The sequence below is a fragment of the Haliotis asinina genome, chromosome 6 (genome assembly GCF_037392515.1).
Source record: "Haliotis asinina isolate JCU_RB_2024 chromosome 6, JCU_Hal_asi_v2, whole genome shotgun sequence".
Lineage (NCBI taxonomy): Eukaryota > Metazoa > Mollusca > Gastropoda > Lepetellida > Haliotidae > Haliotis > Haliotis asinina.
Window position 1 is genome coordinate 41668982 of NC_090285.1, and position 25944 is coordinate 41694925.

Here is a 25944-nt window from a genome sequence, read left to right on the forward strand (position 1 = left end):
AAGATACCATTATTTGATTGCCTGAAATGAAAACTGACTTGTCCCGGGCATCAGGCATTGGGATTTTTTAACCCCTGAAATGTAAAATGATAGAGACTTGTAACCTCCTAACAGCTGATAATAGAAATGATAAAGAAATATAGATGCAATAAATACAGACAAATCCTTGCGGTATCGTACCCTACAACTGCCAGCTAGTAGAGAAGAAATTTTTTTAGTGCGTTCTTGTAGTAATGTGTAAAGTGTGATCAGTCCAAAAGAAAGACCAGCGATCATATCGAGAATGAATCAAACCCCATGTTGACATTTTTCACATTTTTGACTCTCTGTTTGTTTAGATTGTCAAATGGAATACCTGATATATAGCATTCTTATAAAGTATTCGTATCCACATTTCACCAGAGGTTAGGTTTCTTTCATAGCATTTCTTCGAAACATGCAACAAACACAGATGATTGTGCATGTAAGGGTTCATAAAATCTGCAGGACGACAGTAAACAATATCCGACCCCAAAGATATTCAAATAACATTTCTTAGGAAATGTACATCCATGTTGTTTACACAAGTGGATAATCATCAAAACTCGAAGTGCAGTTGTCGGTTTCCAATACGTAACCACAACAATACTTTATTCAAAATAAAGCACTTCGTTTCATTTTGAAGTTGATGGTGTATACACACTGAGCGGACTCTTGAGTATGACATCACACCCACAGACGGCAGACCTTACTAATCTATACTGAATACACTCTATCACATCTGTGTCTGTGTAAAAACAACATCCTTCTTTCAAAGGATTAACCACCAATACATTGATTGATAGCTCATTACTGGGCAACTAAATTATGTTTTTTAAAAGAATGATGGACATTCTGCAATTACACATGTAGGTGCCACGTCTTGGGTGGCCAATGAGACTATACACCAATGTGAAATACCTGAAATGATGCATCACTGTTCCGTGTATCAGACTGTTAAAAGTCACATCAAATCTGCAGATGAATGGCATGTCGCTCTTTTTTGAGGATATTGATGGATACATTCCTTGAACAAGGTAGTAGCTTGACATTGCTCCTAAAACTTTACTTTGTTTTAATTTTAATATTTGCATTTTTCTTTTAAGTTGTCTTATCATTCTACAGAATCATCGTTTTCATCATGAGGTGTGTAATGATACAGACAACATACACAAGGGCATGCATGTAAATTATCATTAACACTGGCAAACTATAAAATGTCCAGATATTACATTCCTGTTATACACTTGCTATAAGTATCAGCAGATCACTTTTTCATTATGTTTCAAAATGCATACAAGTATGATTACGAGTATAAAGTAATTAAGATTGTAAGATAAAAAGTATATAAGTATAAAGACGTACATTGACTAGTGTCTATATACTGGTGAATGAACGTTTATAAACCAAGTGAATTTAGCAACTGAAGAAATTCACTGCGCAGTATTGTCACTTCAAGCCCCACCTCGTTTCCGTGGAAGAACTCGTGTCATGCAAAACCCTTTTTGGTCATGATGCAAATACATATTTAACTACTAGTAGAAAGTAGTTTTTATTTTTCTAATTTGATGAAAACAAAGCATAATCTCATTAATTCTAAAGGACTTTAGCCCATGACTTCATGATGATTAAAAAATGGCAGTGGCCTTTCTGAGGATAAATGCTATTTAAATTTGATTTCACCAACTTACAAAATCAAAATTACTCCCTCCTGATAGTAACATTTGTATTTGATTCATGGACAATAGGATTTTGCATGGCACTGCTTGTAACATAACAATTTCACTCTTGGAAGTGATGCAGGGATCAATGTAATATCACTGACAATATTATTGTCACTTCGACCACAACCTTGCCTCCGAGGAAGAAATCATTATGTTCATGCAAAACCCATTTGGTCAGCAATGAGCAGTAAGTAGTCTTGATTTTATAACTTGATGAAAACAAATTTCAATAGCATTTTCTTTCCTGGGAATGAGGTATGGGGAGAGCCATCCGATTTAGTATATACCACAGGCTTCCACAACGCTTGCTTCGCACTCACAAACAAGCAATCCATTTAGCATGAACTATGGGGTCTGGTGAATTCTGTGCATAGTGACACTGTCATCCGACCCCAAACAGCAATTGACCGCAAACACAACAATTCGGCATGTGTTTGTTGAACTATGATGAAATCAGCAAAATGATAAGCTTCTTTCTCTGATTTTTTTACCTCAGTATTTAATGTCATGTAAAAATATGATATCTATTAAGTATGATAATAAAAATTGACATTTGATGTATTTGTAACCGTAAACTAAATAACCCTACTTTGCCATTGCTAGAAGGATCAGAAAATTTACTTTGGTAAATAAGTACATACAGTTCTAGCACACAGCAAATGCTTATACATGTATTGTATGCATTTCTTATACAACAATAAAGATCTGTTCATATCCTCCAAATGGTGTTGGACCATAAGTTTTCATAGGCAATACAGCAATACTCCCTTGTAATCTGTATGAGGTGGTATAAACCTACACATTATTTGTCATCATCAACTTGATGCTCAATTAATGAATTTTTAACAGGTATAATTAGTGGTAACGCCACTTAGATTACCCGCCAAAGGTCCCCATTTGGGATTTCTTGTGTCTGGATCGATCAAAGGATTTACCAATGACTTGCTGATTGATTAATTACTTTTATGCGGATTTAAAGGATTTTTAAAAGGTCTCTGCACATTGTTTATATTTGATCTAGTGAACACCTAGACAATATAATATACACAAAATAGAGTTATACACAGTATTGTAAACCAAAAGTGACGGTGTTCTGTAATCTGATTGGTTGAAAAACATGATCAAATGGTATTTGATTCTCGTAAACTGCAAGACTATTCTCTGCGTATTAACATGTAGAAACATCGCAAACAATTGTCTTGTTGTGTCATCAACAGTGGTGACATCATTCAAATCATATTGTGACGTAAAGTCAGAATAACGTCACAAATGAGCAGCTCCAGATGCTACCATGGGAACCAGCTGAAACGGCCAGCAGATGACACTTCAAATGAAATATTCCCGTGCTTCAAATACTCAATAACACCCGGAACTTGGCCAATGCATGATGTTTATCTCCTAAACATTTCATTATACAGCTTCTATTGTGAATCTAAAACACACGTCCCTCGAAAGCATTTCACCATTTCGCAAGATAATGAGGTAGGCAGTCATAGGGTTGCATGACGTCATACCCGAGAGTCGCTACATCAACACACGGAAAATACAGTGGTATTGAGCCTATTAGCTTACTGAGGTCTGCTGCTAGTTTAGCAAGTAAATCAATCCACAAAGTCAAACCTAGACTTGGATGACATACTACACACAATATCACTAACATGCTACCTTTTCCATTTGAAAGTATTACTAGCAGCAAAACCAACATGAATATTGACCATTCCACCGGTTGACAACATACAGTCCTGGAACGATCCCAATCCTGACTACTTTTGAATAGACTACTGCTGATAGGTATGCAAGCCACTTACTAATGATATGGTCATTGAAAATCGATCAGATATAGAATTAATATTCCAGCAGTCACGGTAAAATTTGCAGTCATGATAATGGCAATGTTCTCTGAAGCCTGAAATTGTTACGTTCAAGCTTCATGATTTTATTAAGGTTTTTATGTAACTTTCAGCTTTATTTCAGAAGATGCGTTTTCTGCTTACATTTACCTGTAAAGGTTTTAGTAGGTGATTATCTTTTCTTAGCATTACCATTACGGAAGTCGATACGTTCGATCTCACTACTGTACTGTATAGATGCAGTCTACCTTAAATTCATGTATGTTTTCAGAGTAAGTCAGTAGAGACTCTATATCGATGCATCAAACAGCCATTTTATAACATTTCCAATTTCCATGCACATGTAATCTTCACAATCTGCAAAATATACATGAAATGTATGTTATAAAGTTATATGTTGAAAAGCCACTTGCCACAGGTTAAGTGACTTCCAGAAAGTAACTTGTCCTGACTAATTTTCCAATTACCTTGATTTTATGATGCCATCCTTGATGTTAATGTTTATTGGCTATTTATCAGAGAGTGATAATTTCACTCTATGCTAGCTCTACTTTATTCTTATTGCGAAATTTAACAGTTTCATTATGAGCAGATATTAAATGAAATGCAAGATTATTTGCAGTTTGAAACCATAAGTGGATATTATCTAGTAGTCCACGGACAAGTAAGATACCATTATTTGATTGCCTGAAATGAAAACTGACTTGTCCCGGGCATCAGGCATTGGGATTTTTTAACCCCTGAAATGTAAAATGATAGAGACTTGTAACCTCCTAACAGCTGATAATAGAAATGATAAAGAAATATAGATGCAATAAATACAGACAAATCCTTGCGGTATCGTACCCTACAACTGCCAGCTAGTAGAGAAGAAATTTTTTTAGTGCGTTCTTGTAGTAATGTGTAAAGTGTGATCAGTCCAAAAGAAAGACCAGCGATCATATCGAGAATGAATCAAACCCCATGTTGACATTTTTCACATTTTTGACTCTCTGTTTGTTTAGATTGTCAAATGGAATACCTGATATATAGCATTCTTATAAAGTATTCGTATCCACATTTCACCAGAGGTTAGGTTTCTTTCATAGCATTTCTTCGAAACATGCAACAAACACAGATGATTGTGCATGTAAGGGTTCATAAAATCTGCAGGACGACAGTAAACAATATCCGACCCCAAAGATATTCAAATAACATTTCTTAGGAAATGTACATCCATGTTGTTTACACAAGTGGATAATCATCAAAACTCGAAGTGCAGTTGTCGGTTTCCAATACGTAACCACAACAATACTTTATTCAAAATAAAGCACTTCGTTTCATTTTGAAGTTGATGGTGTATACACACTGAGCGGACTCTTGAGTATGACATCACACCCACAGACGGCAGACCTTACTAATCTATACTGAATACACTCTATCACATCTGTGTCTGTGTAAAAACAACATCCTTCTTTCAAAGGATTAACCACCAATACATTGATTGATAGCTCATTACTGGGCAACTAAATTATGTTTTTTAAAAGAATGATGGACATTCTGCAATTACACATGTAGGTGCCACGTCTTGGGTGGCCAATGAGACTATACACCAATGTGAAATACCTGAAATGATGCATCACTGTTCCGTGTATCAGACTGTTAAAAGTCACATCAAATCTGCAGATGAATGGCATGTCGCTCTTTTTTGAGGATATTGATGGATACATTCCTTGAACAAGGTAGTAGCTTGACATTGCTCCTAAAACTTTACTTTGTTTTAATTTTAATATTTGCATTTTTCTTTTAAGTTGTCTTATCATTCTACAGAATCATCGTTTTCATCATGAGGTGTGTAATGATACAGACAACATACACAAGGGCATGCATGTAAATTATCATTAACACTGGCAAACTATAAAATGTCCAGATATTACATTCCTGTTATACATTTGCTATAAGTATCAGCAGATCACTTTTTCATTATGTTTCAAAATGCATACAAGTATGATTACGAGTATAAAGTAATTAAGATTGTAAGATAAAAAGTATATAAGTATAAAGACGTACATTGACTAGTGTCTATATACTGGTGAATGAACGTTTATAAACCAAGTGAATTTAGCAACTGAAGAAATTCACTGCGCAGTATTGTCACTTCAAGCCCCACCTCGTTTCCGTGGAAGAACTCGTGTCATGCAAAACCCTTTTTGGTCATGATGCAAATACATATTTAACTACTAGTAGAAAGTAGTTTTTATTTTTCTAATTTGATGAAAACAAAGCATAATCTCATTAATTCTAAAGGACTTTAGCCCATGACTTCATGATGATTAAAAAATGGCAGTGGCCTTTCTGAGGATAAATGCTATTTAAATTTGATTTCACCAACTTACAAAATCAAAATTACTCCCTCCTGATAGTAACATTTGTATTTGATTCATGGACAATAGGATTTTGCATGGCACTGCTTGTAACATAACAATTTCACTCTTGGAAGTGATGCAGGGATCAATGTAATATCACTGACAATATTATTGTCACTTCGACCACAACCTTGCCTCCGAGGAAGAAATCATTATGTTCATGCAAAACCCATTTGGTCAGCAATGAGCAGTAAGTAGTCTTGATTTTATAACTTGATGAAAACAAATTTCAATAGCATTTTCTTTCCTGGGAATGAGGTATGGGGAGAGCCATCCGATTTAGTATATACCACAGGCTTCCACAACGCTTGCTTCGCACTCACAAACAAGCAATCCATTTAGCATGAACTATGGGGTCTGGTGAATTCTGTGCATAGTGACACTGTCATCCGACCCCAAACAGCAATTGACCGCAAACACAACAATTCGGCATGTGTTTGTTGAACTATGATGAAATCAGCAAAATGATAAGCTTCTTTCTCTGATTTTTTTACCTCAGTATTTAATGTCATGTAAAAATATGATATCTATTAAGTATGATAATAAAAATTGACATTTGATGTATTTGTAACCGTAAACTAAATAACCCTACTTTGCCATTGCTAGAAGGATCAGAAAATTTACTTTGGTAAATAAGTACATACAGTTCTAGCACACAGCAAATGCTTATACATGTATTGTATGCATTTCTTATACAACAATAAAGATCTGTTCATATCCTCCAAATGGTGTTGGACCATAAGTTTTCATAGGCAATACAGCAATACTCCCTTGTAATCTGTATGAGGTGGTATAAACCTACACATTATTTGTCATCATCAACTTGATGCTCAATTAATGAATTTTTAACAGGTATAATTAGTGGTAACGCCACTTAGATTACCCGCCAAAGGTCCCCATTTGGGATTTCTTGTGTCTGGATCGATCAAAGGATTTACCAATGACTTGCTGATTGATTAATTACTTTTATGCGGATTTAAAGGATTTTTAAAAGGTCTCTGCACATTGTTTATATTTGATCTAGTGAACACCTAGACAATATAATATACACAAAATAGAGTTATACACAGTATTGTAAACCAAAAGTGACGGTGTTCTGTAATCTGATTGGTTGAAAAACATGATCAAATGGTATTTGATTCTCGTAAACTGCAAGACTATTCTCTGCGTATTAACATGTAGAAACATCGCAAACAATTGTCTTGTTGTGTCATCAACAGTGGTGACATCATTCAAATCATATTGTGACGTAAAGTCAGAATAACGTCACAAATGAGCAGCTCCAGATGCTACCATGGGAACCAGCTGAAACGGCCAGCAGATGACACTTCAAATGAAATATTCCCGTGCTTCAAATACTCAATAACACCCGGAACTTGGCCAATGCATGATGTTTATCTCCTAAACATTTCATTATACAGCTTCTATTGTGAATCTAAAACACACGTCCCTCGAAAGCATTTCACCATTTCGCAAGATAATGAGGTAGGCAGTCATAGGGTTGCATGACGTCATACCCGAGAGTCGCTACATCAACACACGGAAAATACAGTGGTATTGAGCCTATTAGCTTACTGAGGTCTGCTGCTAGTTTAGCAAGTAAATCAATCCACAAAGTCAAACCTAGACTTGGATGACATACTACACACAATATCACTAACATGCAACCTTTTCCATTTGAAAGTATTACTAGCAGCAAAACCAACATGAATATTGACCATTCCACCGGTTGACAACATACAGTCCTGGAACGATCCCAATCCTGACTACTTTTGAATAGACTACTGCTGATAGGTATGCAAGCCACTTACTAATGATATGGTCATTGAAAATCGATCAGATATAGAATTAATATTCCAGCAGTCACGGTAAAATTTGCAGTCATGATAATGGCAATGTTCTCTGAAGCCTGAAATTGTTACGTTCAAGCTTCATGATTTTATTAAGGTTTTTATGTAACTTTCAGCTTTATTTCAGAAGATGCGTTTTCTGCTTACATTTACCTGTAAAGGTTTTAGTAGGTGATTATCTTTTCTTAGCATTACCATTACGGAAGTCGATACGTTCGATCTCACTACTGTACTGTATAGATGCAGTCTACCTTAAATTCATGTATGTTTTCAGAGTAAGTCAGTAGAGACTCTATATCGATGCATCAAACAGCCATTTTATAACATTTCCAATTTCCATGCACATGTAATCTTCACAATCTGCAAAATATACATGAAATGTATGTTATAAAGTTATATGTTGAAAAGCCACTTGCCACAGGTTAAGTGACTTCCAGAAAGTAACTTGTCCTGACTAATTTTCCAATTACCTTGATTTTATGATGCCATCCTTGATGTTAATGTTTATTGGCTATTTATCAGAGAGTGATAATTTCACTCTATGCTAGCTCTACTTTATTCTTATTGCGAAATTTAACAGTTTCATTATGAGCAGATATTAAATGAAATGCAAGATTATTTGCAGTTTGAAACCATAAGTGGATATTATCTAGTAGTCCACGGACAAGTAAGATACCATTATTTGATTGCCTGAAATGAAAACTGACTTGTCCCGGGCATCAGGCATTGGGATTTTTTAACCCCTGAAATGTAAAATGATAGAGACTTGTAACCTCCTAACAGCTGATAATAGAAATGATAAAGAAATATAGATGCAATAAATACAGACAAATCCTTGCGGTATCGTACCCTACAACTGCCAGCTAGTAGAGAAGAAATTTTTTTAGTGCGTTCTTGTAGTAATGTGTAAAGTGTGATCAGTCCAAAAGAAAGACCAGCGATCATATCGAGAATGAATCAAACCCCATGTTGACATTTTTCACATTTTTGACTCTCTGTTTGTTTAGATTGTCAAATGGAATACCTGATATATAGCATTCTTATAAAGTATTCGTATCCACATTTCACCAGAGGTTAGGTTTCTTTCATAGCATTTCTTCGAAACATGCAACAAACACAGATGATTGTGCATGTAAGGGTTCATAAAATCTGCAGGACGACAGTAAACAATATCCGACCCCAAAGATATTCAAATAACATTTCTTAGGAAAAGTACATCCATGTTGTTTACACAAGTGGATAATCATCAAAACTCGAAGTGCAGTTGTCGGTTTCCAATACGTAACCACAACAATACTTTATTCAAAATAAAGCACTTCGTTTCATTTTGAAGTTGATGGTGTATACACACTGAGCGGACTCTTGAGTATGACATCACACCCACAGACGGCAGACCTTACTAATCTATACTGAATACACTCTATCACATCTGTGTCTGTGTAAAAACAACATCCTTCTTTCAAAGGATTAACCACCAATACATTGATTGATAGCTCATTACTGGGCAACTAAATTATGTTTTTTAAAAGAATGATGGACATTCTGCAATTACACATGTAGGTGCCACGTCTTGGGTGGCCAATGAGACTATACACCAATGTGAAATACCTGAAATGATGCATCACTGTTCCGTGTATCAGACTGTTAAAAGTCACATCAAATCTGCAGATGAATGGCATGTCGCTCTTTTTTGAGGATATTGATGGATACATTCCTTGAACAAGGTAGTAGCTTGACATTGCTCCTAAAACTTTACTTTGTTTTAATTTTAATATTTGCATTTTTCTTTTAAGTTGTCTTATCATTCTACAGAATCATCGTTTTCATCATGAGGTGTGTAATGATACAGACAACATACACAAGGGCATGCATGTAAATTATCATTAACACTGGCAAACTATAAAATGTCCAGATATTACATTCCTGTTATACATTTGCTATAAGTATCAGCAGATCACTTTTTCATTATGTTTCAAAATGCATACAAGTATGATTACGAGTATAAAGTAATTAAGATTGTAAGATAAAAAGTATATAAGTATAAAGACGTACATTGACTAGTGTCTATATACTGGTGAATGAACGTTTATAAACCAAGTGAATTTAGCAACTGAAGAAATTCACTGCGCAGTATTGTCACTTCAAGCCCCACCTCGTTTCCGTGGAAGAACTCGTGTCATGCAAAACCCTTTTTGGTCATGATGCAAATACATATTTAACTACTAGTAGAAAGTAGTTTTTATTTTTCTAATTTGATGAAAACAAAGCATAATCTCATTAATTCTAAAGGACTTTAGCCCATGACTTCATGATGATTAAAAAATGGCAGTGGCCTTTCTGAGGATAAATGCTATTTAAATTTGATTTCACCAACTTACAAAATCAAAATTACTCCCTCCTGATAGTAACATTTGTATTTGATTCATGGACAATAGGATTTTGCATGGCACTGCTTGTAACATAACAATTTCACTCTTGGAAGTGATGCAGGGATCAATGTAATATCACTGACAATATTATTGTCACTTCGACCACAACCTTGCCTCCGAGGAAGAAATCATTATGTTCATGCAAAACCCATTTGGTCAGCAATGAGCAGTAAGTAGTCTTGATTTTATAACTTGATGAAAACAAATTTCAATAGCATTTTCTTTCCTGGGAATGAGGTATGGGGAGAGCCATCCGATTTAGTATATACCACAGGCTTCCACAACGCTTGCTTCGCACTCACAAACAAGCAATCCATTTAGCATGAACTATGGGGTCTGGTGAATTCTGTGCATAGTGACACTGTCATCCGACCCCAAACAGCAATTGACCGCAAACACAACAATTCGGCATGTGTTTGTTGAACTATGATGAAATCAGCAAAATGATAAGCTTCTTTCTCTGATTTTTTTACCTCAGTATTTAATGTCATGTAAAAATATGATATCTATTAAGTATGATAATAAAAATTGACATTTGATGTATTTGTAACCGTAAACTAAATAACCCTACTTTGCCATTGCTAGAAGGATCAGAAAATTTACTTTGGTAAATAAGTACATACAGTTCTAGCACACAGCAAATGCTTATACATGTATTGTATGCATTTCTTATACAACAATAAAGATCTGTTCATATCCTCCAAATGGTGTTGGACCATAAGTTTTCATAGGCAATACAGCAATACTCCCTTGTAATCTGTATGAGGTGGTATAAACCTACACATTATTTGTCATCATCAACTTGATGCTCAATTAATGAATTTTTAACAGGTATAATTAGTGGTAACGCCACTTAGATTACCCGCCAAAGGTCCCCATTTGGGATTTCTTGTGTCTGGATCGATCAAAGGATTTACCAATGACTTGCTGATTGATTAATTACTTTTATGCGGATTTAAAGGATTTTTAAAAGGTCTCTGCACATTGTTTATATTTGATCTAGTGAACACCTAGACAATATAATATACACAAAATAGAGTTATACACAGTATTGTAAACCAAAAGTGACGGTGTTCTGTAATCTGATTGGTTGAAAAACATGATCAAATGGTATTTGATTCTCGTAAACTGCAAGACTATTCTCTGCGTATTAACATGTAGAAACATCGCAAACAATTGTCTTGTTGTGTCATCAACAGTGGTGACATCATTCAAATCATATTGTGACGTAAAGTCAGAATAACGTCACAAATGAGCAGCTCCAGATGCTACCATGGGAACCAGCTGAAACGGCCAGCAGATGACACTTCAAATGAAATATTCCCGTGCTTCAAATACTCAATAACACCCGGAACTTGGCCAATGCATGATGTTTATCTCCTAAACATTTCATTATACAGCTTCTATTGTGAATCTAAAACACACGTCCCTCGAAAGCATTTCACCATTTCGCAAGATAATGAGGTAGGCAGTCATAGGGTTGCATGACGTCATACCCGAGAGTCGCTACATCAACACACGGAAAATACAGTGGTATTGAGCCTATTAGCTTACTGAGGTCTGCTGCTAGTTTAGCAAGTAAATCAATCCACAAAGTCAAACCTAGACTTGGATGACATACTACACACAATATCACTAACATGCAACCTTTTCCATTTGAAAGTATTACTAGCAGCAAAACCAACATGAATATTGACCATTCCACCGGTTGACAACATACAGTCCTGGAACGATCCCAATCCTGACTACTTTTGAATAGACTACTGCTGATAGGTATGCAAGCCACTTACTAATGATATGGTCATTGAAAATCGATCAGATATAGAATTAATATTCCAGCAGTCACGGTAAAATTTGCAGTCATGATAATGGCAATGTTCTCTGAAGCCTGAAATTGTTACGTTCAAGCTTCATGATTTTATTAAGGTTTTTATGTAACTTTCAGCTTTATTTCAGAAGATGCGTTTTCTGCTTACATTTACCTGTAAAGGTTTTAGTAGGTGATTATCTTTTCTTAGCATTACCATTACGGAAGTCGATACGTTCGATCTCACTACTGTACTGTATAGATGCAGTCTACCTTAAATTCATGTATGTTTTCAGAGTAAGTCAGTAGAGACTCTATATCGATGCATCAAACAGCCATTTTATAACATTTCCAATTTCCATGCACATGTAATCTTCACAATCTGCAAAATATACATGAAATGTATGTTATAAAGTTATATGTTGAAAAGCCACTTGCCACAGGTTAAGTGACTTCCAGAAAGTAACTTGTCCTGACTAATTTTCCAATTACCTTGATTTTATGATGCCATCCTTGATGTTAATGTTTATTGGCTATTTATCAGAGAGTGATAATTTCACTCTATGCTAGCTCTACTTTATTCTTATTGCGAAATTTAACAGTTTCATTATGAGCAGATATTAAATGAAATGCAAGATTATTTGCAGTTTGAAACCATAAGTGGATATTATCTAGTAGTCCACGGACAAGTAAGATACCATTATTTGATTGCCTGAAATGAAAACTGACTTGTCCCGGGCATCAGGCATTGGGATTTTTTAACCCCTGAAATGTAAAATGATAGAGACTTGTAACCTCCTAACAGCTGATAATAGAAATGATAAAGAAATATAGATGCAATAAATACAGACAAATCCTTGCGGTATCGTACCCTACAACTGCCAGCTAGTAGAGAAGAAATTTTTTTAGTGCGTTCTTGTAGTAATGTGTAAAGTGTGATCAGTCCAAAAGAAAGACCAGCGATCATATCGAGAATGAATCAAACCCCATGTTGACATTTTTCACATTTTTGACTCTCTGTTTGTTTAGATTGTCAAATGGAATACCTGATATATAGCATTCTTATAAAGTATTCGTATCCACATTTCACCAGAGGTTAGGTTTCTTTCATAGCATTTCTTCGAAACATGCAACAAACACAGATGATTGTGCATGTAAGGGTTCATAAAATCTGCAGGACGACAGTAAACAATATCCGACCCCAAAGATATTCAAATAACATTTCTTAGGAAATGTACATCCATGTTGTTTACACAAGTGGATAATCATCAAAACTCGAAGTGCAGTTGTCGGTTTCCAATACGTAACCACAACAATACTTTATTCAAAATAAAGCACTTCGTTTCATTTTGAAGTTGATGGTGTATACACACTGAGCGGACTCTTGAGTATGACATCACACCCACAGACGGCAGACCTTACTAATCTATACTGAATACACTCTATCACATCTGTGTCTGTGTAAAAACAACATCCTTCTTTCAAAGGATTAACCACCAATACATTGATTGATAGCTCATTACTGGGCAACTAAATTATGTTTTTTAAAAGAATGATGGACATTCTGCAATTACACATGTAGGTGCCACGTCTTGGGTGGCCAATGAGACTATACACCAATGTGAAATACCTGAAATGATGCATCACTGTTCCGTGTATCAGACTGTTAAAAGTCACATCAAATCTGCAGATGAATGGCATGTCGCTCTTTTTTGAGGATATTGATGGATACATTCCTTGAACAAGGTAGTAGCTTGACATTGCTCCTAAAACTTTACTTTGTTTTAATTTTAATATTTGCATTTTTCTTTTAAGTTGTCTTATCATTCTACAGAATCATCGTTTTCATCATGAGGTGTGTAATGATACAGACAACATACACAAGGGCATGCATGTAAATTATCATTAACACTGGCAAACTATAAAATGTCCAGATATTACATTCCTGTTATACATTTGCTATAAGTATCAGCAGATCACTTTTTCATTATGTTTCAAAATGCATACAAGTATGATTACGAGTATAAAGTAATTAAGATTGTAAGATAAAAAGTATATAAGTATAAAGACGTACATTGACTAGTGTCTATATACTGGTGAATGAACGTTTATAAACCAAGTGAATTTAGCAACTGAAGAAATTCACTGCGCAGTATTGTCACTTCAAGCCCCACCTCGTTTCCGTGGAAGAACTCGTGTCATGCAAAACCCTTTTTGGTCATGATGCAAATACATATTTAACTACTAGTAGAAAGTAGTTTTTATTTTTCTAATTTGATGAAAACAAAGCATAATCTCATTAATTCTAAAGGACTTTAGCCCATGACTTCATGATGATTAAAAAATGGCAGTGGCCTTTCTGAGGATAAATGCTATTTAAATTTGATTTCACCAACTTACAAAATCAAAATTACTCCCTCCTGATAGTAACATTTGTATTTGATTCATGGACAATAGGATTTTGCATGGCACTGCTTGTAACATAACAATTTCACTCTTGGAAGTGATGCAGGGATCAATGTAATATCACTGACAATATTATTGTCACTTCGACCACAACCTTGCCTCCGAGGAAGAAATCATTATGTTCATGCAAAACCCATTTGGTCAGCAATGAGCAGTAAGTAGTCTTGATTTTATAACTTGATGAAAACAAATTTCAATAGCATTTTCTTTCCTGGGAATGAGGTATGGGGAGAGCCATCCGATTTAGTATATACCACAGGCTTCCACAACGCTTGCTTCGCACTCACAAACAAGCAATCCATTTAGCATGAACTATGGGGTCTGGTGAATTCTGTGCATAGTGACACTGTCATCCGACCCCAAACAGCAATTGACCGCAAACACAACAATTCGGCATGTGTTTGTTGAACTATGATGAAATCAGCAAAATGATAAGCTTCTTTCTCTGATTTTTTTACCTCAGTATTTAATGTCATGTAAAAATATGATATCTATTAAGTATGATAATAAAAATTGACATTTGATGTATTTGTAACCGTAAACTAAATAACCCTACTTTGCCATTGCTAGAAGGATCAGAAAATTTACTTTGGTAAATAAGTACATACAGTTCTAGCACACAGCAAATGCTTATACATGTATTGTATGCATTTCTTATACAACAATAAAGATCTGTTCATATCCTCCAAATGGTGTTGGACCATAAGTTTTCATAGGCAATACAGCAATACTCCCTTGTAATCTGTATGAGGTGGTATAAACCTACACATTATTTGTCATCATCAACTTGATGCTCAATTAATGAATTTTTAACAGGTATAATTAGTGGTAACGCCACTTAGATTACCCGCCAAAGGTCCCCATTTGGGATTTCTTGTGTCTGGATCGATCAAAGGATTTACCAATGACTTGCTGATTGATTAATTACTTTTATGCGGATTTAAAGGATTTTTAAAAGGTCTCTGCACATTGTTTATATTTGATCTAGTGAACACCTAGACAATATAATATACACAAAATAGAGTTATACACAGTATTGTAAACCAAAAGTGACGGTGTTCTGTAATCTGATTGGTTGAAAAACATGATCAAATGGTATTTGATTCTCGTAAACTGCAAGACTATTCTCTGCGTATTAACATGTAGAAACATCGCAAACAATTGTCTTGTTGTGTCATCAACAGTGGTGACATCATTCAAATCATATTGTGACGTAAAGTCAGAATAACGTCACAAATGAGCAGCTCCAGATGCTACCATGGGAACCAGCTGAAACGGCCAGCAGATGACACTTCAAATGAAATATTCCCGTGCTTCAAATACTCAATAACACCCGGAACTTGGCCAATGCATGATGTTTATCTCCTAAACATTTCATTATACAGCTTCTATTGTGAATCTAAAACACACGTCCCTCGAAAGCATTTCACCATTTCGCAAGATAATGAGGTAGGCAGTCATAGGGTTGCATGACGTCATACCCGAGAGTCGCTACATCAACACACGGAAAATACAGTGGTATTGAGCCTATTAGCTTACTGAGGTCTGCTGCTAGTTTAGCAAGTAAATCAATCCACAAAGTCAAACCTAGACTTGGATGACATACTACACACAATATCACTAACATGCAACCTTTTCCATTTGAAAGTATTACTAGCAGCAAAACCAACATGAATATTGACCATTCCACCGGTTGACAACATACAGTCCTGGAACGATCCCAATCCTGACTACTTTTGAATAGACTACTGCTGATAGGTATGCAAGCCACTTACTAATGATATGGTCATTGAAAATCGATCAGATATAGAATTAATATTCCAGCAGTCACGGTAAAATTTGCAGTCATGATAATGGCAATGTTCTCTGAAGCCTGAAATTGTTACGTTCAAGCTTCATGATTTTATTAAGGTTTTTATGTAACTTTCAGCTTTATTTCAGAAGATGCGTTTTCTGCTTACATTTACCTGTAAAGGTTTTAGTAGGTGATTATCTTTTCTTAGCATTACCATTACGGAAGTCGATACGTTCGATCTCACTACTGTACTGTATAGATGCAGTCTACCTTAAATTCATGTATGTTTTCAGAGTAAGTCAGTAGAGACTCTATATCGATGCATCAAACAGCCATTTTATAACATTTCCAATTTCCATGCACATGTAATCTTCACAATCTGCAAAATATACATGAAATGTATGTTATAAAGTTATATGTTGAAAAGCCACTTGCCACAGGTTAAGTGACTTCCAGAAAGTAACTTGTCCTGACTAATTTTCCAATTACCTTGATTTTATGATGCCATCCTTGATGTTAATGTTTATTGGCTATTTATCAGAGAGTGATAATTTCACTCTATGCTAGCTCTACTTTATTCTTATTGCGAAATTTAACAGTTTCATTATGAGCAGATATTAAATGAAATGCAAGATTATTTGCAGTTTGAAACCATAAGTGGATATTATCTAGTAGTCCACGGACAAGTAAGATACCATTATTTGATTGCCTGAAATGAAAACTGACTTGTCCCGGGCATCAGGCATTGGGATTTTTTAACCCCTGAAATGTAAAATGATAGAGACTTGTAACCTCCTAACAGCTGATAATAGAAATGATAAAGAAATATAGATGCAATAAATACAGACAAATCCTTGCGGTATCGTACCCTACAACTGCCAGCTAGTAGAGAAGAAATTTTTTTAGTGCGTTCTTGTAGTAATGTGTAAAGTGTGATCAGTCCAAAAGAAAGACCAGCGATCATATCGAGAATGAATCAAACCCCATGTTGACATTTTTCACATTTTTGACTCTCTGTTTGTTTAGATTGTCAAATGGAATACCTGATATATAGCATTCTTATAAAGTATTCGTATCCACATTTCACCAGAGGTTAGGTTTCTTTCATAGCATTTCTTCGAAACATGCAACAAACACAGATGATTGTGCATGTAAGGGTTCATAAAATCTGCAGGACGACAGTAAACAATATCCGACCCCAAAGATATTCAAATAACATTTCTTAGGAAATGTACATCCATGTTGTTTACACAAGTGGATAATCATCAAAACTCGAAGTGCAGTTGTCGGTTTCCAATACGTAACCACAACAATACTTTATTCAAAATAAAGCACTTCGTTTCATTTTGAAGTTGATGGTGTATACACACTGAGCGGACTCTTGAGTATGACATCACACCCACAGACGGCAGACCTTACTAATCTATACTGAATACACTCTATCACATCTGTGTCTGTGTAAAAACAACATCCTTCTTTCAAAGGATTAACCACCAATACATTGATTGATAGCTCATTACTGGGCAACTAAATTATGTTTTTTAAAAGAATGATGGACATTCTGCAATTACACATGTAGGTGCCACGTCTTGGGTGGCCAATGAGACTATACACCAATGTGAAATACCTGAAATGATGCATCACTGTTCCGTGTATCAGACTGTTAAAAGTCACATCAAATCTGCAGATGAATGGCATGTCGCTCTTTTTTGAGGATATTGATGGATACATTCCTTGAACAAGGTAGTAGCTTGACATTGCTCCTAAAACTTTACTTTGTTTTAATTTTAATATTTGCATTTTTCTTTTAAGTTGTCTTATCATTCTACAGAATCATCGTTTTCATCATGAGGTGTGTAATGATACAGACAACATACACAAGGGCATGCATGTAAATTATCATTAACACTGGCAAACTATAAAATGTCCAGATATTACATTCCTGTTATACATTTGCTATAAGTATCAGCAGATCACTTTTTCATTATGTTTCAAAATGCATACAAGTATGATTACGAGTATAAAGTAATTAAGATTGTAAGATAAAAAGTATATAAGTATAAAGACGTACATTGACTAGTGTCTATATACTGGTGAATGAACGTTTATAAACCAAGTGAATTTAGCAACTGAAGAAATTCACTGCGCAGTATTGTCACTTCAAGCCCCACCTCGTTTCCGTGGAAGAACTCGTGTCATGCAAAACCCTTTTTGGTCATGATTCAAATACATATTTAACTACTAGTAGAAAGTAGTTTTTATTTTTCTAATTTGATGAAAACAAAGCATAATCTCATTAATTCTAAAGGACTTTAGCCCATGACTTCATGATGATTAAAAAATGGCAGTGGCCTTTCTGAGGATAAATGCTATTTAAATTTGATTTCACCAACTTACAAAATCAAAATTACTCCCTCCTGATAGTAACATTTGTATTTGATTCATGGACAATAGGATTTTGCATGGCACTGCTTGTAACATAACAATTTCACTCTTGGAAGTGATGCAGGGATCAATGTAATATCACTGACAATATTATTGTCACTTCGACCACAACCTTGCCTCCGAGGAAGAAATCATTATGTTCATGCAAAACCCATTTGGTCAGCAATGAGCAGTAAGTAGTCTTGATTTTATAACTTGATGAAAACAAATTTCAATAGCATTTTCTTTCCTGGGAATGAGGTATGGGGAGAGCCATCCGATTTAGTATATACCACAGGCTTCCACAACGCTTGCTTCGCACTCACAAACAAGCAATCCATTTAGCATGAACTATGGGGTCTGGTGAATTCTGTGCATAGTGACACTGTCATCCGACCCCAAACAGCAATTGACCGCAAACACAACAATTCGGCATGTGTTTGTTGAACTATGATGAAATCAGCAAAATGATAAGCTTCTTTCTCTGATTTTTTTACCTCAGTATTTAATGTCATGTAAAAATATGATATCTATTAAGTATGATAATAAAAATTGACATTTGATGTATTTGTAACCGTAAACTAAATAACCCTACTTTGCCATTGCTAGAAGGATCAGAAAATTTACTTTGGTAAATAAGTACATACAGTTCTAGCACACAGCAAATGCTTATACATGTATTGTATGCATTTCTTATACAACAATAAAGATCTGTTCATATCCTCCAAATGGTGTTGGACCATAAGTTTTCATAGGCAATACAGCAATACTCCCTTGTAATCTGTATGAGGTGGTATAAACCTACACATTATTTGTCATCATCAACTTGATGCTCAATTAATGAATTTTTAACAGGTATAATTAGTGGTAACGCCACTTAGATTACCCGCCAAAGGTCCCCATTTGGGATTTCTTGTGTCTGGATCGATCAAAGGATTTACCAATGACTTGCTGATTGATTAATTACTTTTATGCGGATTTAAAGGATTTTTAAAAGGTCTCTGCACATTGTTTATATTTGATCTAGTGAACACCTAGACAATATAATATACACAAAATAGAGTTATACACAGTATTGTAAACCAAAAGTGACGGTGTTCTGTAATCTGATTGGTTGAAAAACATGATCAAATGGTATTTGATTCTCGTAAACTGCAAGACTATTCTCTGCGTATTAACATGTAGAAACATCGCAAACAATTGTCTTGTTGTGTCATCAACAGTGGTGACATCATTCAAATCATATTGTGACGTAAAGTCAGAATAACGTCACAAATGAGCAGCTCCAGATGCTACCATGGGAACCAGCTGAAACGGCCAGCAGATGACACTTCAAATGAAATATTCCCGTGCTTCAAATACTCAATAACACCCGGAACTTGGCCAATGCATGATGTTTATCTCCTAAACATTTCATTATACAGCTTCTATTGTGAATCTAAAACACACGTCCCTCGAAAGCATTTCACCATTTCGCAAGATAATGAGGTAGGCAGTCATAGGGTTGCATGACGTCATACCCGAGAGTCGCTACATCAACACACGGAAAATACAGTGGTATTGAGCCTATTAGCTTACTGAGGTCTGCTGCTAGTTTAGCAAGTAAATCAATCCACAAAGTCAAACCTAGACTTGGATGACATACTACACACAATATCACTAACATGCTACCTTTTCCATTTGAAAGTATTACTAGCAGCAAAACCAACATGAATATTGACCATTCCACCGGTTGACAACATACAGTCCTGGAACGATCCCAATCCTGACTACTTTTGAATAGACTACTGCTGATAGGTATGCAAGCCACTTACTAATGATATGGTCATTGAAAATCGATCAGATATAGAATTAATATTCCAGCAGTCACGGTAAAATTTGCAGTCATGATAATGGCAATGTTCTCTGAAGCCTGAAATTGTTACGTTCAAGCTTCATGATTTTATTAAGGTTTTTATGTAACTTTCAGCTTTATTTCAGAAGATGCGTTTTCTGCTTACATTTACCTGTAAAGGCTTTAGTAGGTGATTATCTTTTCTTAGCATTACCATTACGGAAGTCGATACGTTCGATCTCACTACTGTACTGTATAGATGCAGTCTACCTTAAATTCATGTATGTTTTCAGAGTAAGTCAGTAGAGACTCTATATCGATGCATCAAACAGCCATTTTATAACATTTCCAATTTCCATGCACATGTAATCTTCACAATCTGCAAAATATACATGAAATGTATGTTATAAAGTTATATGTTGAAAAGCCACTTGCCACAGGTTAAGTGACTTCCAGAAAGTAACTTGTCCTGACTAATTTTCCAATTACCTTGATTTTATGATGCCATCCTTGATGTTAATGTTTATTGGCTATTTATCAGAGAGTGATAATTTCACTCTATGCTAGCTCTACTTTATTCTTATTGCGAAATTTAACAGTTTCATTATGAGCAGATATTAAATGAAATGCAAGATTATTTGCAGTTTGAAACCATAAGTGGATATTATCTAGTAGTCCACGGACAAGTAAGATACCATTATTTGATTGCCTGAAATGAAAACTGACTTGTCCCGGGCATCAGGCATTGGGATTTTTTAACCCCTGAAATGTAAAATGATAGAGACTTGTAACCTCCTAACAGCTGATAATAGAAATGATAAAGAAATATAGATGCAATAAATACAGACAAATCCTTGCGGTATCATACCCTACAACTGCCAGCTAGTAGAGAAGAAATTTTTTTAGTGCGTTCTTGTAGTAATGTGTAAAGTGTGATCAGTCCAAAAGAAAGACCAGCGATCATATCGAGAATGAATCAAACCCCATGTTGACATTTTTCACATTTTTGACTCTCTGTTTGTTTAGATTGTCAAATGGAATACCTGATATATAGCATTCTTATAAAGTATTCGTATCCACATTTCACCAGAGGTTAGGTTTCTTTCATAGCATTTCTTCGAAACATGCAACAAACACAGATGATTGTGCATGTAAGGGTTCATAAAATCTGCAGGACGACAGTAAACAATATCCGACCCCAAAGATATTCAAATAACATTTCTTAGGAAATGTACATCCATGTTGTTTACACAAGTGGATAATCATCAAAACTCGAAGTGCAGTTGTCGGTTTCCAATACGTAACCACAACAATACTTTATTCAAAATAAAGCACTTCGTTTCATTTTGAAGTTGATGGTGTATACACACTGAGCGGACTCTTGAGTATGACATCACACCCACAGACGGCAGACCTTACTAATCTATACTGAATACACTCTATCACATCTGTGTCTGTGTAAAAACAACATCCTTCTTTCAAAGGATTAACCACCAATACATTGATTGATAGCTCATTACTGGGCAACTAAATTATGTTTTTTAAAAGAATGATGGACATTCTGCAATTACACATGTAGGTGCCACGTCTTGGGTGGCCAATGAGACTATACACCAATGTGAAATACCTGAAATGATGCATCACTGTTCCGTGTATCAGACTGTTAAAAGTCACATCAAATCTGCAGATGAATGGCATGTCGCTCTTTTTTGAGGATATTGATGGATACATTCCTTGAACAAGGTAGTAGCTTGACATTGCTCCTAAAACTTTACTTTGTTTTAATTTTAATATTTGCATTTTTCTTTTAAGTTGTCTTATCATTCTACAGAATCATCGTTTTCATCATGAGGTGTGTAATGATACAGACAACATACACAAGGGCATGCATGTAAATTATCATTAACACTGGCAAACTATAAAATGTCCAGATATTACATTCCTGGCCTGTTATACATTTGCTATAAGTATCAGCAGATCACTTTTTCATTATGTTTCAAAATGCATACAAGTATGATTACGAGTATAAAGTAATTAAGATTGTAAGATAAAAAGTATATAAGTATAAAGACGTACATTGACTAGTGTCTATATACTGGTGAATGAACGTTTATAAACCAAGTGAATTTAGCAACTGAAGAAATTCACTGCGCAGTATTGTCACTTCAAGCCCCACCTCGTTTCCGTGGAAGAACTCGTGTCATGCAAAACCCTTTTTGGTCATGATGCAAATACATATTTAACTACTAGTAGAAAGTAGTTTTTATTTTTCTAATTTGATGAAAACAAAGCATAATCTCATTAATTCTAAAGGACTTTAGCCCATGACTTCATGATGATTAAAAAATGGCAGTGGCCTTTCTGAGGATAAATGCTATTTAAATTTGATTTCACCAACTTACAAAATCAAAATTACTCCCTCCTGATAGTAACATTTGTATTTGATTCATGGACAATAGGATTTTGCATGGCACTGCTTGTAACATAACAATTTCACTCTTGGAAGTGATGCAGGGATCAACGTAATATCACTGACAATATTATTGTCACTTCGACCACAACCTTGCCTCCGAGGAAGAAATCATTATGTTCATGCAAAACCCATTTGGTCAGCAATGAGCAGTAAGTAGTCTTGATTGTATAACTTGATGAAAACAAATTTCAATAGCACTTTCTTTCCTGGGAATGAGGTATGGGGAGAGCCATCCGATTTAGTATATACCACAGGCTTCCACAACGCTTGCTTCGCACTCACAAACAAGCAATCCATTTAGCATGAACTATGGGGTCTGGTGAATTCTGTGCATAGTGACACTGTCATCCGACCCCAAACAGCAATTGACCGCAAACACAACAATTCGGCATGTGTTTGTTGAACTATGATGAAATAAGCAAAATGATAAGCTTCCTACACATTTGCTATACAATTAACTGAAAATCGTTCCTCATATGATGTCACTGTAGGGCTCTGGCGACAGAGTTACGTAACCTGTCTGTGGTTTCAGGGGCAGACAAGAGTACAAAAAAATTGGAGTTTATTCTTTCTTTAAAGACAGCCGAACATGCACTGGAAATGAACCAAATCACTGTGTGCAATGGAGCATGACAAGGCACACATTAATTAGTACAAATTGTAAGGAAAGCAAGCGAGTGACATATCCCTGTTGTAGATTATCCCTGACAATATCATCATTAATTATATCAATAAGCACTGATGTGCAAAACCTTTGATAATTTACAAACATCAAAGATCAGGGGCTTAACTGTGAACTCTTTCACACACGCTGTGAGATTATCTTAAGTTGCTATGCTCCAATATAATTTTACCTTACCTTACAAATTTCAGTTCCCAGTGTTCAATTTGCCATCCTTTGAGAAGCTCTGATCCAAACTGAATAGTTACTTTGTCAGTTGAATGGTTCACATTCATTTCTTCAGACAACAGAACATGGAATATAACGTCCACCATTGGTTCTTCTTGACCAGACCTTAAAGAAGATTTGATCCAGTCTTGAAAATGACTTTACCTTCAAGTTTCAAAATATAGTTTTACCTGCAACATGAGGTTAATCCTTGTTGCACAACCTTCTTGTCCAATATCGTACTGTTATTGCAACATCTTCTGTTACAAGTATCTATTCTGTATCTACAAACGAATTGAAAACACACCCATAGCTAGCATGAAATAGTCTCACTCCCATGCATATTTTAGCTAAAATGGATAGAAATATTTTAACGCCCACATGTTATCAGAAATGAGTGGGCCACTCTAACTTAATGCCTGCAAAATGCTTGACGACAGGCCATTATCAAGCTTGTTGTAAGGTGACATCATAAGTAGCTCAGATGTTGAAGTTCAATCACCTACGGCTTGTTTGAACTTGGGTTCATCATTGATGATATATCTGGCTCACACACATCACAGGTAGATGTGCCATTATGCACTTTTTTGCCCCTGCCAACCATAACAATTGTACCATAAATTACCACATGCAGCAATGAAAATATCGACTTGAATTCTAACGTTGTTGAGCACTGAAAACAATGGCAGCTGGCAGTATGGGCAAAGGTCAAGGTCGAATGTCGTTACTCTCAATAGTGACATCATCTGTAGTGTTCTATGAGATGTCTACATTTGTAAAAAGTGTGTCAGTGACCTCTGTTGTTTGTTGTTAGCAGTAAATGCTTCTGAACCAATGCCATTTACATTCTTATTTTATTAAAAATTCTATTCATTTTAGCTATAATAATGGTAATGCTATTTTTTCGGGCATCATCATTTGCAGGAGCCCTTGGTCTTTTCAACTGTCCCTCCTTCATCGGGCAGTTAATGAAAGACCTTGAACTTCTGCAAATGATAATGCCCTGAAAAATAGCGTTACCCTTATTAGAAAATACTTTAAAGGGGCACTAATACGAAGTGAATGTTTCTCGACAGTGATTTAACTACAAAACCAAGCTGCAAGTTTGTCTGCACCTGCTCCCTTGACTGTGACAGACATGTGGACCTATCCACATTAGCAGAAATTCTTCACCCTAAACAATGAGAGGGGTGGATGCCCATCACATGCCGTTACTTGAAAATATCACTGGTATTCCTTGTCTGATTGTAATAAAGTATCACAGCAGTGTACGTCCTTTCTGATGCTTGGATGGTATAGTGACCGATCCAATTTGATCCTATTTCTGTTTTATTCACCTTGATATTTAACCATGTCATGCAAAAATATGATGCCTACAGGCACGTTGCAATCCATTTGTTTCCTAGAAGTCCAATAGATTTCAAAGCTTTATATTTAGACAGTATTGATGGTTGGCCCAACTTTCATAGCAAACATCATGCATAATTTTGGTAGGTACATCCCTGGAGTATTATCTATGATAATAAAAACACACATTTGATTTAATTGAATCCATAAACTAATAACAATGACTTTGCCATTGTTAGAAAAATCTGAAACTTTTCTTAGGCAAAAAACTGATTATACCCAAGTACACAGCAAAGCTTATATGTATTTCTTGTTTAACAACGAAGTTTCGTTGGTATCCTCAAAACAGTATTGGCTCTGTAGGTGTTTTCAGGCTGCGTGCAAGACAATAATTACTTCTCCCTTGCTGCAACCCACATGTGGTGATATAAACCTTCACATGTTATTTATCATCATTTAGATTGTTTTCGTCATGACTTCATCACTGACTTCATTATTTTCCAGTCCTAACAGTTTTTACCACTGGCAGATGATTAAACTTCAAAGTGTTTCATTTGTATTCAAAATAATGATGCAAAAAGGACGTCATCTTTGTTTATCAGTCTATACTTAAAGTATCAATTGTGCATACTG

The 25944-nt window shown here is 35.4% G+C and overlaps 1 protein-coding gene across 1 annotated transcript in view; it reads right to left on the reverse strand.

Annotated features, from left to right (window-relative positions):
- Positions 1-25944, reverse strand: part of LOC137286116 (E3 ubiquitin-protein ligase rnf213-alpha-like) — a 251401-nt gene that overhangs the window by 205433 nt on the left and 20024 nt on the right. The window contains exon 6 of the mRNA XM_067817776.1: positions 23935-24090. Coding sequence (XP_067673877.1) covers positions 23935-24090 — 156 coding nt within the window. The remainder of the gene's footprint in view (positions 1-23934; positions 24091-25944) is intronic.